General features: G+C 39.5%; 1 protein-coding gene across 2 annotated transcripts in view; it reads right to left on the bottom strand.

The window, feature by feature from the left end:
- TEC (tec protein tyrosine kinase) overlaps positions 1–18,673 on the bottom strand; it is a 431,581-nt gene extending 412,908 nt beyond the window's left edge. Inside the window, exon 1 of one of the 2 annotated variants that reach the window (XM_053703987.1) lies at positions 18,570–18,673. Coding sequence is in view for 1 of the 2 variants with exons in the window: in XM_053703986.1 (XP_053559961.1) it covers positions 18,385–18,410 (26 nt within the window). In the remaining variant the exon portion in view is untranslated. Of the gene's footprint in view, positions 1–18,384; positions 18,481–18,569 lie in introns of those variants that run through there. The other variant, XM_053703986.1, reaches the window with a different exon arrangement.
- Between the last annotated feature and the right edge of the window lie 434 nt (positions 18,674–19,107).

Here is a 19,107-nt window from a genome sequence, read left to right as displayed (position 1 = left end):
GTAAAATTTGGTGGATGTTCCATCATGCTGTGGGGCTGTGTGACCAGTGCCGGTGCTGGGAATCTTTTTAAAGTTGAGGGTTGCATGGATTCCACTCAATATCAGCAGATACTTGAGAATAATGTTGAGGAATCGGTCATAAAGTTGAAGTTATGCCAGAGCTGGATATTTCAACAAGACAACGACCCAAAACACTGCTCAAAATCTACTCTGGCATTTATGCAGTGGAACAAGTACAATGTTCTGGAATGGCAATCCCAGTCCCCAGACCTGAATATCATTGAAAATCTGTGGGGTGATTTAAAGCGGGATGTCCATGCTCGGCAACCATCAAACCTAACTGAACTGGAGATGTTTTGCAAGGAGGAATGGTTCAAAATACCTTAATCCAGACACTCATTACAGGCTATAGGAAGCGTCCAGAGGCTGTTATTTCTGCTAAAGAAGGAGCTACTAAATATTGATGCAATATTTCTGTTGGGGTGCCCACATTTATGCACCTGTCCAATTTCGTTTTGATGCATATTGCACATTTTCTGTTAATCCAATAAACCTCATTTCACTACTGAAATATTACTGTGTCCTTCAGTTATTTGACAGATCAAAATGAAATTGCTGATCCAAATACCCAATTATTTATAAATAAAAATCATGGAAATTGTCAGGGGTGCCTAAACTTTTGCATATGACTGTGTGTATGTATATATATATATATATATATATATATATATATATATATATATATATATATATATATATATGTATATATGTATATATATATATATATATATATATATATATATATATATATATATATATAAATAAAAATACAAAACACTTGACACGTTTGCCCAACACTTTTACATACACAAGCACGTGCACACACACACACACGCACGTACACACACAGACAACCATAAAAACAAACAAAATTTGCATAGGGTCTTGGACCCATATAAGGCATATTTTGAAATATCAGGGTATAAAAGGAAAATTACATTCGCTAACTAATATGGAAGTATGCATTATGTACAAACTAGAGGAGCCAAGTATTAAAAAATATGACTCATAGTACCACTATAACTGAAACAGGAAATGATTCCTGGCTATCTTTTTGAAAATTCCACCTCATTTGTGCAAGCTCTATACCCACAGCAGACCCTAGGGGGTCAATTTAATAATGTGAGAGCGGACATGATATGATGTAGCGTATCATGTCCACTGCACATCAATAAATGCTGACATCTGGTGGGCCGGCAGCAGCTGCAGCATGCACCGCACCAGCACCAGAGGAGAACACAGCAGTCACTACAACATATGCATCATTCATAGGTGAGTGAGACAGACTGAGTGGCCTCCCGCTGCCCTGCTAATATTGGGTACACAATAGCGAGTTAGAGTCCAGAGACTGAGTTTGAGTTGTGACAGTGACATCATCACATTCATCATGATGATCATCATACAGCTAGAGGAGCCAGGCTGCAGTGCAGGCAGACTCACTCTAGTGTAGAGTCGATATAGTAGTCGAATCAAGCAGCTGGCAGCAGCTGCTCTCACCTGCTCAGGATGCGGCAGTGCAGTGTCGCCGCGGCTCACGATTGCTCAGTGCTCCGGCTCCAAATATCACATGATGATGAGTCATGACATGCCTGCCAATATGTCATCTCCAAATTGGATTTGCCAATCATCCATCATGCTGCAACCGCAATAGACACTGGAGTGGGGGAGGGATTTGGGGGAGGCGGGACGAACGTTATCACGTGAGCACACTCACAGTCTCACGCAACAGGAGTCCAGGATGGAGCCGAGTTGGAGGGAAGCCACGTGGGCAGCAGTCAGCTCAGTGTCACTTGACTGGTCATAGGGATCAGAAGATCATCATCTCATCACCAGAAGAAAGAAAACTGAAAAAGTACACAAAAGTCGATATACTTGAAGAAAGGTAGGGGACCAGTTTAAAAATTTGTTATTATTCTGCTGAATGCTGCCGTGCCTGGGGGCTAGAAGTGTGTGACAGTCAGACCAGAAGTGTTTAGAGGCTGCGAGACAGTCACATTTGCCTATTGCCTGTCTGGCCTAAATGTATTAATTAATAAGCCTACTAAGTTTGCTTGTTTATATGTATTATTACTGTCTGTTAGACTGTCTGTAATGAAGAGAAGTGGCAAGCTGGAGGCCACATGGGCCGGAACAAGCACATAGAGCAAGAAGAGCCTGAGGGTTAGTAGCACCACTGCGATATGCAAGAATAGGCTTATACCAGGGGGCGGAGTTGGCTGGGCCGGTAGGGCTGGGCTGGTCTTTACAAATTTCCAGGACCGGTCTGATTTCCCAGTCCGGCCCTGAGCAGGCAGACAGGTTATGGAGTAGCGGCCTTTAGACCGCTGCTTCATAACTTCTGTTTCCGGGGAGCCTAAACACGGGGTTTCAAGCTCCGTATGGAGCTTGCTAAATTGACCCCTAACTGTTCTCTTGGTATTCATGCTAGTTCATGTGTGTCATATAGATAACATTGTGCTCACTCCTGTGGAGTTATTTAAGAGTCAGCACTGATTGGCTAAAATGCATGTCTGTCAAAAGAACTGAGATAAGGGGGCAGTCTGAAGAGGCTTAGCTACAAGGTAATCACAGAGGTAAAAAGTATATTAATATAACAGTGTTGGCTGTGCAAACATGGGCAATGGATAATAAAGGGAATTTCTATCAATTTAAAAATTACAAATTCTTAAGTAGACTCCATCAGATCAGATTCATCCATATAAACCCTCTATGTAAGCTTTACATTCAACCAGATCATGGGCCATCTGCAACAGGGGTCACATCATACAACAATAAATCCATGCATTTCCCAATTAATCCATTTATGTCAGCTACGCATTTTTATGTATGTCCCAGCAATGCATTTAAAGGGACACTGAACCCAATTTTTTTCTTTCGTGATTCAGATAGAGCATGCAATTTTAAACATCTTTCCAATTTACTCCTATTATCAATTTTTCTTCGTTCTCTTGCTTTCTTTATTTGAAAAATAAGGCATTTAAGCTATTTTTTTGGTTCAGAACCATGGAAAGCACTTGTTTATTGGTAGGTGAAATGGGCCGGCATCTAAACTTACATTCTTGCATTTCAAATAAAGATTCCAAGAGAATGAAAATAATTTGATAATAGGAGTAAATTAGAAAGTTGCTTAAAATTGCATGCTCTATCTGAATCACAATAGAAAAAATTTGGGTTCAGTGTCCCTTTAACCCCTTAATGACAACTGACGTACCAGGTACGTCCTGCAAAAACTAGCAGTTAGTGACAATGGACGTACCTGGTACGTCAGTTGTTTAAGAGAGCTGCTGGAAGCGATCGCAATTGCTTCCAGCAGCTCTCAGGGTATTGCAGTGATGCCTCGATATGGAGGCATCCTGCAATACCTTTTAACAAGCCTCCGATGCAGAGAGAGCCACTCTGTGGCCCTCTCTGCACCGGTATCAATGGTGCAGAGTGTTCCGGGGGGAAGCAAAGAGCCGGCAGCGCGCGGGCGCGCGCACGTGGGGGGCGCGCGCGTGCACGTGGGCGCGCGCGCATATTAGCCACTGACACCAATGAAAAAAAAAAAAGTTCAAAACATAAAAAAAAAAAAAATATATATATATATAAAAGGATCTGGGGGGGGTTGGGGGTATTGAGGGGGGGGCTGCTACACTACAGAAAAGTTTATAAATATTTTTGGGGGCAAAATTTATAAATATTTTTGGGGGCAAATTGGGTACTGGCAGACAGCTGCCAGTACCCAATATGGCGGCAATTAAGTAGCAGGGAGGGTTATAGAGCTGTTTGGTGGGGGATCAGGGAGGTTGGGGGCTAAGGCAGGGCTCCATTACAGCAGAATACATTTTTTTTAAAAAATAAAATAAAAAAAACTCCTTTTATTTAGTACTGGCAGACTTTCTGCCAGTACTTAAGATGGCGGGGACAATTGTGGGGTGGGGGAGGGAAGAGAGCTGTTTGGGAGGGATCAGGGGGTGGGATGTGTCAGGTGGGAGGCTGATCTCTACACTAAAGCTAAAATTAACCCTGCCAGCGCCCTACAAGCTACCTAATTAACTCCTTCACTGCTGGGCATAATTCACGTGTTGTGCGCAGCAGCATTTAGCGGCCTTCTAATTAACAAAAAGCAACGCCAAAGCCATATATGTCTGCTATTTCTGAACAAAGGGGATCCCAGAGAAGCTTTTACAACCATTTGTGCCATAATTGCACAAACTGTTTGTAAATAATTTCAGTGAGAAACCTAAAATTGTGAAAAATTTAAAGGTTTTTTTTATTTGCTCGCATTTGGAGGTGAAATGGTGGCATGAAATATACCAAAATTGGCCTAGATCAATACTTGGGGTTGTCTACTACACTAAACTAAAGCTAAAATTAACCCTACAAGCTCCCTACATGCTCCCTAATTAACCCCTTCATTGCTGGGCATAAAACACGTGTGGTGCGCAGCGGCATTTAGCGGCCTTCTAATTACCAAAAAGCAACCCCAAAGCCATATAAGTCTGCTATTTCTGAACAAAGGCGATCCCAGAGAAGCATTTACAACCATTTGTGCCATAATTGCAGAAGCTGTTTGTAAATAATTTCAGTGGGAAACCTAAAGTTTGTGACAAAATGTGTGAAAAAGTGAACATTTTTTTTTAATTTGATCGCATTTGGCGGTGAAACGGTGGCATGAAATATACCAAAATGGGCCTAGATCAATACTTTGGGATGTCTTCTAAAAAAAAATATATACATGTCAATGGATATTCAGGTATTCCTTACAGATATCAGTGTTCCAATGTAACTAGCGCTAATTTTGAAAAAAAAAGTGGTTTGGAAATAGCGAAGTGCTACTTGTATTTATGGCCCTATAACTTACAAAAAAAGCAAAGAACATGTAAACATTGGGTATTTCTAAACTCAGGACAAAATTTAGAAACTATTTAGCATAGGTGTTTTTTAGTGGTTGTAGATGTGTAACAGATTTTGGGGGTCAAAGTTAGAAAAACAGAATTTATGCTTACCTGATAAATTACTTTCTCCAACGGTGTGTCCGGTCCACGGCGTCATCCTTACTTGTGGGATATTCTCTTCCCCAACAGGAAATGGCAAAGAGTCCCAGCAAAGCTGGTCACATGATCCCTCCTAGGCTCCGCCCACCCCAGTCATTCGACCGACGGACAGGAGGAAATATATATAGGAGAAACCATATGATACCGTGGTGACTGTAGTTAGAGAAAATAATTCATCAGACCTGATTAAAAAACCAGGGCGGGCCGTGGACCGGACACACCGTTGGAGAAAGTAATTTATCAGGTAAGCATAAATTCTGTTTTCTCCAACATTGGTGTGTCCGGTCCACGGCGTCATCCTTACTTGTGGGAACCAATACCAAAGCTTTAGGACACGGATGAAGGGAGGGAGCAAATCAGGTCACCTAAATGGAAGGCACCACGGCTTGCAAAACCTTTCTCCCAAAAATAGCCTCCGAAGAAGCAAAAGTATCAAATTTGTAAAATTTGGCAAAAATGTGCAGTGAAGACCAAGTCGCTGCCTTACATATCTGGTCAACAGAAGCCTCATTCTTGAAGGCCCATGTGGAAGCCACAGCCCTAGTGGAGTGAGCTGTGATTCTTTCAGGAGGCTGCCGTCCGGCAGTCTCATAAGCCAATCGGATAATGCTTTTAAGCCAAAAGGAAAGAGAGGTAGAAGTCGCTTTTTGACCTCTCCTTTTACCAGAATAAACAACAAACAATGAAGATGTTTGTCTGAAATCTTTAGTAGCCTCTAAATAGAATTTCAGAGCACAGACTACGTCCAAATTGTGTAACAAACGTTCCTTCTTTGAAACTGGATTCGGACACAAAGAAGGTACAACTATCTCCTGGTTAATATTTTTGTTGGAAACAACTTTCGGAAGAAAACCAGGCTTAGTACGCAAAACCACCTTATCTGCATGGAACACCAGATAGGGCGGAGAACACTGCAGAGCAGATAACTCTGAAACTCTTCTAGCAGAAGAAATTGCAACCAAAAACAAAACTTTCCAAGATAATAACTTAATATCTACGGAATGTAAGGGTTCAAACGGAACCCCTTGAAGAACTGAAAGAACTAGATTTAGACTCCAGGGAGGAGTCAAAGGTCTGTAAACAGGCTTGATCCTAACCAGAGCCTGAACAAATGCTTGAACATCTGGCACAGCTGCCAGTCTTTTGTGAAGTAAAACAGATAAAGCAGAGATCTGTCCCTTCAGAGAACTTGCAGATAATCCTTTCTCCAAACCTTCTTGTAGAAAGGATAGAATCTTAGGAATTTTTATCTTGTTCCATGGGAATCCTTTAGATTCACACCAACAGATATATTTTTTCCATATTTTATGGTAAATTTTTCTAGTTACAGGCTTTCTAGCCTGAATCAGAGTATCTATTACAGAATCTGAAAACCCACGCTTTGATAAAATCAAGCGTTCAATCTCCAAGCCGTCAGTTGGAGGGAAACCAGATTCGGATGTTCGAATGGACCCTGAACAAGAAGGTCCTGTCTCAAAGGTAGCTTCCATGGTGAAGCCGATGACATATTGACCAGGTCTGCATACCAAGTCCTGCGTGGCCACGCAGGAGCTATCAAGATCACCGAGGCCCTCTCCTGATTGATCCTGGCTACCAGCCTGGGGATGAGAGGAAACGGTGGGAATACATAAGCTAGGTTGAAGGTCCAAGGTGCTACTAGTGCATCTACTAGGGTCGCCTTGGGATCCCTGGATCTGGACCCGTAGCAAGGAACCTTGAAGTTCTGACGAGACGCCATCAGATCGATGTCTGGAATGCCCCATAATTGAGTTATTTGGGCAAAGATTTCCGGATGGAGTTCCCACTCCCCCGGATGGAATGTCTGACGACTCAGAAAATCCGCTTCCCAATTTTCCACTCCTGGGATGTGGATCGCAGACAAGTGGCAGGAGTGATCCTCCGCCCATTGAATTATCTTGGTCACTTCTTTCATCGCCAGGGAAGTCCTTGTTCCCCCCTGATGATTGATATATGCAACGGTCGTCATGTTGTCTGACTGAAACCTTATGAATTTGGCCTTTGCTAGTTGAGGCCAAGCTCTGAGAGCATTGAATATCGCTCTCAGTTCCAGAATGTTTATCGGGAGAAGAGACTCTTCCCGAGACCATAGACCCTGAGCTTTCAGGGATTCCCAGACCACGCCCCAGCCCACTAGGCTGGCGTCGGTCGTGACAATGACCCACTCTGGTCTGCGGAAGCTCATTCCCTGTGACAGATTGTCCAGGGTCAGCCACCAACGGAGTGAATCTCTGGTCTTTTGATCTACTTGAATCGTCGGAGACAAGTCTGTATAATCCCCATTCCACTGTCTGAGCATGCACAGTTGTAATGGTCTTAGATGAATTCGTGCAAAAGGAACTATGTCCATTGTTGCAACCATCAATCCTATTACTTCCATGCACTGCGCTATGGAAGGACGAGGAACAGAATGAAGTACTTGACAAGAGCTTAGAAGTTTTGATTTTCTGACCTCTGTCAGAAAAATCCTCATTTCTAAGGAATCTATTATTGTTCCCAAGAAGGGAACTCTTGTTGACGGGGACAGAGAACTTTTTTCTTTGTTCACCTTCCATCCGTGAGATCTGAGAAAGGCTAGGACGATGTCCGTATGAGCCTTTGCTTTTGACAGGGACGACGCTTGAATCAGGATGTCGTCCAAGTAAGGTACTACTGCAATGCCCCTTGGTCTTAGAACCGCTAGAAGGGACCCTAGTACCTTTGTGAAAATCCTTGGAGCAGTGGCTAATCCAAATGGAAGTGCCACAAACTGGTAATGCTTGTCCAGAAAAGCGTACCTTAGGAACTGATGATGTTCCTTGTGGATAGGAATATGTAGGTACACATCCTTTAAATCCACGGTAGACATAAATTGATTTTCCTGGATAGTAGGTAGGATCGTTCGAATAGTTTCCATTTTGAACGATGGTACCCTGAGAAATTTGTTTAGGATCTTTAGATCCAAAATTGGTCTGAATGTTCCCTCTTTTTTGGGAACTATGAACAGATTGGAATAAAATCCCATTCCTTGTTCTCTTATTGGAACTGGATGTATCACTCCCATCTTTAACAGGTCTTCTACACAATGTAAGAATGCCTGTCTCTTTATTTGGTTTGAAGATAATTGAGACCTGTGGAACCTTCCCCTTGGGGGTAGTGCCTTGAATTCCAGGAGATAACCTTGAGAAACTATTTCTAGCGCCCAAGGATCCTGAACATCTCTTGCCCAAGCCTGAGCAAAGAGAGAAAGTCTGCCCCCCACTAGATCCGGTCCCGGATCGGGGGCTATCCCTTCATGCTGTTTTGGTAGCAGTGGTAGGCTTCTTGGCCTGCTTACCCTTGTTCCAGCCTTGCATTGGTTTCCAGGCTGGTTTGGGTTGTGAAGTATTACCCTCTTGCTTAGAGGATACAGAATTAGAGACTGGTCCGTTTCTGCGAAAGGGACGAAAATTAGGCTTATTATTAGCCTTAAAAGACCTATCCTGTGGGAGGGCGTGGCCCTTTCCCCCAGTGATGTCTGAAATAATCTCTTTCAAATCAGGTCCAAATAATGTTTTACCTTTGAAAGGAATGTTAAGCAATTTTGTCTTGGAAGACACATCCGCTGACCAAGACTTTAGTCAAAGCACTCTGCGCGCCACGACAGCAAACCCTGAATTTTTCGCCGCTAATCTAGCTAATTGCAAAGCGGCATCTAAAACAAAAGAGTTAGCCAATTTAAGTGCTTGAACTCTGTCCATAACCTCCTCATACGTAGATTCTTTACTGAGCGATTTTTCTAGTTCCTCGAACCAGAAACACGCTGCCGTAGTGACAGGAACAATGCATGAAATTGGTTGTAGAAGGTAACCTTGCTGTACAAAAATCTTTTTAAGCAAACCCTCTAATTTCTTATCCATAGGATCTTTGAAAGCACAACTATCTTCGATAGGAATAGTAGTGCGTTTGTTTAGAGTAGAAACCGCCCCCTCGACCTTGGGGACTGTCTGCCATAAGTCCTTTCTGGGGTCGACTATAGGAAATAATTTCTTAAATACAGGGGGGGGAACAAAAGGTATGCCGGGCCTTTCCCACTCTTTATTTACTATGTCCGACACCCGCTTGGGTATAGGAAAAGCGTCGGGGGGCACCGGAACCTCTAGGAACTTGTCCATCTTACATAATTTCTCTGGAATGACCAAATTGTCACAATCATCCAGAGTAGATAACACCTCCTTAAGCAGTGCGCGGAGATGTTCTAATTTAAATTTAAATGTCACAACATCAGGTTCAGCTTGATGAGAAATTTTTCCTGAATCTGAAATTTCTCCATCAGACAAAACCTCCCTCATGGCCCCTTGAGATTGGTGTGAGGGTATGTCAGAACAGTTATCATCAGCGTCCTCTTGCTCTTCAGTGTTTAAAACAGAGCAATCGCGCTCTCTCTGATAAGTAGGCATTTTGGATAAAAGATTTGCTATGGAGTTATCCATTACAGCCGTTAATTGTTGCATGGTAATAAGTATTGGCGCACTAGATGTACTAGGGGCCTCCTGTGTGGGCATAACTGGTGTAGACACAGTAGGGGATGATGTAGTATCATGTTTACTCCCCTCATTTGAGGAATCATCTTGGGCAATATCATTATCTGTTGCAATACTGTCCTTACTTTGTTTGGACACTATGGCACAATTATCACATAAATTTAAATGGGGAGACACATTGGCTTTCATACATATAGAACATAGCTTATCTGATGGTACAGACATGTTAAACAGGCTTAAACTTGTCAACAAAGCACAAAAAACGTTTTAAAATAAAACCGTTACTGTCACTTTAAATTTCAAACTGAAAACACTTTATTACTGAATATGTGAAAAAGTATGAAGGAATTGTTCAAAATTCACCAAAATTTCACCACAGTGTCTTAAAGCATTAAAAGTATTGCACACCAAATTTCAGAGCTTTAACCCTTAAATTAACGGAACCGGAGCCGTTTTTACATTTAACCCCTATACAGTCCCAGAATGAGGCTCTGTCTATAACTAGAAAGGCCCCCATCTGAAAAAGGTGTCCAACACAGTGCCTGCCGTTTTTCTAAACGTTCCCCAAGATTATAATACCAATAATTAGTTAGAATCTGCATAATATGCCTAGTAAAGCAATTGTTTTAGCCCAGAAAAATGTCTACCAGTTTTTAAGCCCTTTTTGAAGCCCTTTATTCTTTTATGTTTAACTAAGAAAATGGCTTACTGGTCCCCATGAGGGGAAATGACAGCCTTCCAGCATTACATGGTCTTGTTAGAAATATGGCTAGTCATACCTTAAGCAGAAAAGACTGCTAACTGTTTCCCCCAACTGAAGTTACTTCATCTCAACAGTCCTGTGTGGAAACAGCAATTGATTTCAGTTACTGTCTGCTAAAATCATCTTCCTCTTACAAACAGAAATCTTCATCCTTTTCTGTTTCAGAGTAAATAGTACATACCAGCACTATTTTAAAATAACAAACACTTGATAGAAGAATAAAACTACATTTAAACACCAAAAAACTCTTAACCATCTCCGTGGAGATGTTGCCTGTGCAACGGCAAAGAGAATGACTGGGGTGGGCGGAGCCTAGGAGGGATCATGTGACCAGCTTTGCTGGGACTCTTTGCCATTTCCTGTTGGGGAAGAGAATATCCCACAAGTAAGGATGACGCCGTGGACCGGACACACCAATGTTGGAGAAAAGTGTGTTTTTTCCATTTTTTCCTCATATTTTATAAAAATTTTTATAGTAAATTATAAGATATAATGAAAATAATGGTATATTTAGAAAGTCCATTTAATGGCGAGAAAAACGGTATATAATATGTGTGGGTACAGTAAATGAGTAAGAGGAAAATTACAGCTGAACACAAACACCACAGAAATGTAAAAATAGCCATTGTCATTAAGGGTAAGAAAATTGAAAAATGGTCCGGTCATTAAGGGGTTAAGGCAACTTTATGCCCCAAAAGACAGACTACACATATCCTCAGGAACCACTATATGGTAATTGTGTGTCCAAAGAGAGCTTTGTGCAGATGCAGATGTCAGCAAAAACTGTGTGGTAGCGCTATTACATAACCACAGGTCAGGTGCACGTGCCCAGAAACCCATTTGTAGTAGCTTTATGTTCACTTGCCTGAACCCATCTGTCTCTGAACCACATGCAGTGCATGCAGTTTCATAGGACAGCACTGTACACAGGGTCAGTGATGGGAGGAGAGAGCACTGAGTCTGGCAACCAGACAGGAAGAGGTGAAGAGAGCAGAAGGGGTGGTACCTATTGCAACTAAAACCTCCTCTTTGTCACAAGTTAGATAAAATCCTGCTGTGGGTAGGGTTCTGCACTGTAGGCTGGACTTACCTGGGCTACAGCTTTCAAACTGAATAACATTAACTTAACTTTGGCCAAATTCCAGTTATTTCAGGCAAACTATTTTTTTTACTCACATTCTGCATTACATTGAATAAACAAAGCATACAGTCCATCAGAGTTAAAAGGGCATACAATTGTAAAACAAATAAATGATCTGATGTGTTAATATTATACTGTTGCTTGCATATAACTATGTTTAACTCCTGCAAATGGTTTAAACACATAGTCAAAGTCAGATTTAGAGCTATAATGCACCACTGGCTCGTACCTGAAAACATCTGGTAAACCAATGACAAAACGCAATGGTATATCTGTGTAGCTACCAATCAGCAACTAGCGTCCAGTAAATGCATTGCTGCACCTGAGCCTACCTAAATATGATTTCAACAGAAGATAACAAGAGAACAAAGAAATGTAATAACAGAAAGACATTGTAAAGTATCTAAAAATTGCATGCTCTATTTGAAGCAAGAAAGTTTAAATTTTAACTTTTATGTACCTTTAATGTTTCAATCTAAAAAGGGTCTTAAACCAGGCTCGTGCATGCAGTTTTCCCTGCATAATATACATATGACAACATGAACAGAAGTATTTTTTTCTTAATATCCTGAATAACCTAATTATTTATAAATAAAAGAAGGCTTATGTAACTGGCAACTTCCTTGATTTCACAATTTAGGAAGAATGGTGGTTTCTTGGGCTGTCTAATATAACCAGCTTTTAATTTCCACATCAAGAAAAACACCCCTCTCCAATAAAAAACATTTTGGTAAAACTTTACAATGTTTATGTTTTATAACACTCATGTGGAATGGTGACATTGAAAGAAAGCACTTTCTTTGTCAATATACAATATGCAATCCATCTCAAATGTACATGATGTAAAATAAGACAATTAAAACCATTAAAATACTTTTTAAGATGTATTTAGAGGAAAAGAACATTTTAAAAACTAATTAAAGAAAAATAAATAATTTTTATGTGAAGGTCTACATTGCAAGTTGTCAACCTGTTTATTTCTACTGACCTCAGTACTAATATAGGAGAATCACAGTCACAGTTGAAAAGCTTATTAAAAATGTTATTAAAAAAAATGATTACAGATTAAAATAGTATATTTTTTAACTGGAACAACATATTAATAATCAGATGGTATTTGGAGCTAACAAGGTTGATGAGCAACTTGCGTTATTTAAATGTGAAGTTTATCACAACAGATATGTTTCTAATGCAGTTACATTATTGTTTTTAAGTACAGATTTATTTTCGCATGGCATGAGGAACCTTTAATAACTAATAGCTGCTTAAACTGCTTGTTATGCCAGTAGGATGACTCTGTATGCAAAAAAAAAAAAAAGACTGGAATGTAACTACATATCTATATTATGCTGCTCTGCTGTTTGAAAAGTCATTATAAACAAGACTAACTGCTGATTTGTGCAATAACCAAGTCCATTATTCAGAAAATTAACAATGTTGATGGAAAGGGAGGATGTTTTAATCCCTTACGGCTAGATTACGAGTTCTGCGTTAGGCTTAAAAAGCAGCGTTAGCCGGTCCTAACGCTGCTTTTTAACGCCCGCTGGTATTACGAGTCTTGAAGGTACAAGCTCACCGCTCACTTTTTTGGCCAGACTTGGAAATACCGCAAATCCACTTACGTAAATTGCGTATCCTCTTTTTCAATGGGATTTGCATAGCGCCGGTATTACGAGTCTGCCAAAAAGTGAGTGGTAGACCCTCTCCTGTCAAGACTGGTACCGCATTTTAAAGTCAGTAGTTAAGAGTTTTACACTACAACGCCGTAGCATAAAACTCTTAACTAAAGTGCTAAAAAGTACACTAACACCCATAAACTACCTATTAACCCCTAAACCGAGGCCCTCCCGCATTGCAAACACCAAAAAAAAAATTAACCCCTAATCTGCCGAACCGGACATCGCCGCCACTATAATAAATATATTAACCCCTAAACCGTCGCAAACATTAGTTAAATATTATTAACCCCTAATCTGCCGTCCCTAACATTGCCGACACCTACCTACATTTATTAACCCCTAATCTGCCGCCTCCAACGTCGATGCCACTATACTAAAGTTATTAACCCCTAAATCTAAGTCTAACCCTAACCCCCCTAACTTAAATATAATTAAAAGAAATCTAAATAAAAATTACTATCATTAACTAAATTATTCCTATTTAAAACTAAATACTTACCTATAAAATAAACCCTAAGCTAGCTACAATATAACTAATATTTACATTGTAGCTAGCTTAGGGTTTATTTTTATTTTACAGGCAAGTTTTTATTTATTTTAACTAGGTAGAATAGTTATTAAATAGTTATTAACTATTTAATAACTACCAAGCTAAAATAAATACAAATTGACCTAACCTAACCTAAGTTACACTAACACCTAACACTACACTATAATTAAATTAATTCCCTAAATGAAATACAATTAAATACAATTATCTAAAGTACAAAAACAAACACTAAATTACAGAAAATAATAAACAAATTACAAGATTTTTAAACTAATTACACCTAATCCCACTAACAAAATAAAAAAGCCCCCCAAAATAAAAATAAAGCCCTACCCTACACTAAATTACAAATAGCCCTTTTAAAGGGCCTTTTGTGGGGCATTGCCCCAATGTAATCAGCTCTTTTACCTGTAAAAAAAAAAATACAAATCCCCCCCAACATTAAAACCCACCACCCACACAACCAACCCTACTCTAAAACCCACCCAATACCCCCTTAAAAACCTAACACTAACCCCTTGAAGATCACCTTACCGGGAAAAGTCTTCATCCAAGCTGGGCAAAGTGGTCCTCCATACGGGCAGAAGTCTTCATCCAGACGGCATCTTCTATCTTCATCCATCCAGCACGGAGCGGGTCCATCTTCAAGACATCTGACGCAGAGCATCCTCTTCATCCGATTGCTAACACTGAATGAAGGTTCCTTTAAATGACGTCATCCAAGAAGGCGTCCCTTCAATTCCGATTGGCGGATAGAATTCTATCAGTCAATCAGATTTAAGGTAGAAAAAATCCTATTGGCTGATTGGATCAGCCAATAGGATTGAAGTTCAATCCTATTTGGCTGATCCAATCAGCCAATAGGATTGAGCTGGTATTCTATTGACTGTTCCAATCAGCCAATAGAATGCCAGCTCAATCCTATTGGCTTAATGCCGATTGGCTGATAGAATTTATCAGCCAATCGGAATTGAAGGGACGCCATCTTGGATTACATCATTTAAAGGAACCTTCATTCAGTGTTAGCCATCGGATGAAGAGGATGCTCCGCGTCGGATGTCTTGAAGATGGACCCGCTCCGCGCCGGATGGATGGATGAAGATAGAAGATGCCGTCTGGATGAACAAAAGCTAGAATAACTTCCATGCCTGTTCATTTATATTTGCAATTCAGGGTGCGTGTTCTTTTAGCACACTATGCCCCTTCACAGAGAAAAAATATCCTGTAGCATATGAGTCTGCACCCTGCCCAATGACAGTCCAGCGCCGAAATACCAGGTAATTCCTATCTGAAAAATGGAAAAAAAAAAACCCAGACGATCGTTTCGGCCTTCTGTGGGCCTCGTCAGTGAGGTGCAGTTGTATCTCTCTAAGGGCATGTGTGCACGGGCTCCACGTCTGGCTTACCCATTACTCTTAGGGAGACCCAAGAGTAATTTACATAATTGTGAAAAGAGAACAGCACTCCTGAGATAGAACAAAAGCTAGAATAACTTCCATGCCTGTTCATTTATATTTGCAACTCAGGGTGCAGACTCATATGCTACAGGATATTTTTTCTCTGTGAAGGGGCATAGTGTGCTAAAAGAACCTGCACCCTGAGTTGCAAATATAAATGAACAGGCATGGACGTTATTCTATCTCAGGAGTGCTGTTCTCTTTCTCTTTTTTCACATTTATGTAAATTACTCTTGGGTCTCCCTAAGAGTAATGGGTAAGCCAGACGTGGAGCCCGTGCGCATGCAACTTTCTAATTTACTCCTATCAGCAATTTTTCTTCATTCTCTTGCTATCTTTATTTTTTTTTTATGCAGGAATGTAAAGCTTAGGAGCCAGCCCATTTTAAGTTCAGCACCATGGATAGCGCTTATTGGTGGCTGATATTTAGCCACCAATAAGCAAGCATAACCCAGATTCTGAACCAAAAATGGGCTGGCTTTTCTGAACCAAAAATGGGCTCCTAAGCTTTACATTCCTGCTTTTTAAATAAAGATAGCAAGAGAACAAAGAAAAATTAATAATAGGAGTAAATTAGAAAGTTGCTTAAAATAAAAATGGTGTGTGTATGTATGTATGTATGTATGTATGTATGTATATATATATATATATATATATATATATATATATATATCTGACAAAGGCGGCACTTTCCGTATCTCGGTCCAATCAATTTAATTAGTTAATGTTTTTGGAGTATACTGTCCCTTTAACATATACTGACATAAGGCTCACTGTACATCACTCAGAATCTCAAGGGGAGCCAAAATTCTGAAGTCTTAAAGGGACAGTAAACACCTTGTCATTACATGTTGTCTTCCTATAGAATAACATTTCAGTCAAGTCTAAATATTTTTAAAACAAATTAACATCCTTCTCACTGCAGTAGTTTTTCAGTAGCCAAATTCGAACCACAATTTGCCTTTTGGAGGAGCCAATCCAAGGTTGAGTTTGCAGACAACAAAGCTATTCACAGTCATAATGTTAGTAATTTCAGTTAAAGCCAATTATGGACATATATGTAGCAGAGTTAGCCTTGATAAGTCAGCAGGGTGCATTTTTAAGTTCTGAGAATTAAACAAAAATCACAGCTAAATTACATGGAAAAGTGGGCACAATGAATAATAAAAATATATTGCAAATATGTTTCACTGTACATAACTAATAATTTTATATAAAATCTCAAGGTGTTTTCCGGTCTCTTTATTAACTAATTCCTGCCACATAAAGTGAGTGAATATTATAATTATTATCGGTTATTTGTAGACCGCCAACAGATTCCGCAGCACAGTGTCATTATGGTAGTGGAGACCCTGGCGGAATCAGGAGATCCTCTTATTGTAGGGATAACATTGGTACCTGTGCTTATTAGGTGCAAAAGAGCTTTACTGTTGCAGATGCTGTTAAATAGACTGTAATTGTTTTATTTGTTCCAGTTCTACCTATAACCGCCACTAAACTGTATGTAGATGTTATCAGCACACTGTTGCACAAATAACATTAATGTAATATGACTGCAAACACAGTGCCGTTATAAGGAACATGTAGATACAAATATTTTGTTTTATCAGCTACAAATATAGTAATCTTTACCATAAAACTTATATCCCATACAAATGTGCCATACTCCATTCAGAGTTTAAGAAAATGCATTAAATAAGCATAGCAATATTCCCACATACTGAGTGAGTAGCTGACCTGGCATACCCAAGCCTATATACAGTATATCCTTTACTGTCCAAAAATGTAAATTTGATCAAAGTATAAATTTATAAATAAATACATATAAAATGAAAAAAAAAAAAATAAGCAAAGTAGTTATTTGTTACTGGCAGACTGGCTGCCAGTAACAAATATGGTGGGAAGCAGTGGGATGGGGAGGGTTAAAGAGGTTTTTTGGGGGATAAGGGAGATGGGAGGGTGAGCAGAGACCCCTACATTACAGAAATTAATTTAAAAAAAAAAAAAGAATATATATATATATATAGTCTAATACATTAAAATGCATGTCCTTATTTGCCAGAGCATGTCATTTTTTAATAATTTACTTTAGTTTTCTATGTATTTAAGCATGCAAAATAATTAACACATAGTCCCATTAGGGAGTTAAAAGGAATGCAAAACTTACATGTGCTAATAATTTAGCAATTGTCATTTTTATATAAAACAGATGAATGATAGATAGATAGATGACACAATATTTCAGATTGCAGGTTAGTCTAAAAAATGATTTTATATTGTTAACTAATCTCAATAATTAATATTATTCATAATTTCCATTCCCATGTGCTTTCATTGTAATACTTTACAGATGTCATTCTTGCTGTTTCACTGGAAATGCAATTATAATCCAAAATATCTTCTATTGTGCATGAAAATAAATCCTATTTAATTTATTTTCTTTCCCATGAGTTAATCATACAAAAGCACAGGGCACATAGTTCTAAACTTTCCTGCACACAAAAAGAATGAATGCCCACTTCCTGTTAATAGTTTATACTTGGCTGGAGATACAAAGTGCACAAATATATAGATGCTCTTTGCCAGTTTCTGGTTCACAGAAAACAAAGATTGTAATCTGTTCTGTGAAGCTGGCAGAGGACAGACAGGAATTGCCTACACTATCTAAAACTCAAAGTTTATTTGTATTTAATATGATGCTATTGCATTTCAAACTACATTATGTGTGTCAACTGACAGAACTAGTGTTAGAGAAAAGGATCGTGCTCAGCAGGTAGGGGGTATGTCTGACAATATCAGAATGAATTAGAAATGTTCCACACTAGGTTTTGTAGAAGTCCTCTGTGCACAATCATTAAAATGTCTTTATATTTCATAAAACCACTCTTGATACACGACCATAACACTGTTTATCTTATTAACTACCTACACAAGCCAATTCGATTTAAACATATTGAGATAGGAAAGAGCAGTGAGTACACTGAACATTCTATTTCCCCATGGCACAGGAGCACATGAATAAACAATACACTATTCACTTAAAAGCAAATGACTGCTGTCAGACACTTACAATAATAGTTATACAACATTTAAGCAGTTCGTTCGTTAAGGAAAATGAAAATCAAACAGGATTTTCAAGTGCATCCCAAGTATTGTTAATACTGCCAAGTGCACTCACCCCCACAGAGCTCTGTTCCTTTTCATACAGTGTGCTTCCACTCTCCCTGCTGTTGCAAAATAAATATTTAGCAATGCAACTTCAGTCACACAGCCACTTCATACCAGACACTGAGCCCCTCCCTACCTCAGCAGGTTTGACAATTTATACTGGAAGGACAGGCAAGGGGCGTAACAATACTGTACCTTAGTGTTCCAGGTACACGTTCAGGCGACTTGCAGGTGCTCCTTCTACAGTCACATTGTGAGTTGCTCAGCTGCTATTTCAGTTTGGGCTGCGGAAGTGTTTGTGGAAATAAAAAAAAAAGCACACTTGTGACGACAGAGACCTTGAACACGCCCTGCCAGTTCACGTTAAATATATGACTTTCTGAGGTGTTGTAACAGTTGAACTCTCTAATGCCAGCTGTGACCTATCGCATGACATACTTGTTATACAAATGAGTATTCAGGAGCTAAGTGCAGTTTACTAAATGAGGGTTTCTATTTTCAGTTACTATTGGCTATTTTTTTTTTTTTTTTACAATGAAACAAAAAAATTCTATACAGTGATATTTTCACACTGTGAAGTTATTAAATCTAATGTGAAACGCAGCAGCAATGTTATCTAGAGCTGGAGGGGGTGTAACTAGTACTACTAGTTTATTATAAAAATAGTATCTGTGAGATTTTAAAAAAAGTGCTTCTGAATTACTAAATGCAGCTGTTCAGCACATTAACTCTT

Source organism: Bombina bombina, chromosome 2 (assembly GCF_027579735.1).
Source record: "Bombina bombina isolate aBomBom1 chromosome 2, aBomBom1.pri, whole genome shotgun sequence".
Taxonomy (NCBI): Eukaryota; Metazoa; Chordata; class Amphibia; order Anura; family Bombinatoridae; genus Bombina; species Bombina bombina.
The sequence above is the reverse complement of the archived record's forward strand: the minus strand, read 5'-3'. Positions and strand labels throughout refer to the sequence as shown.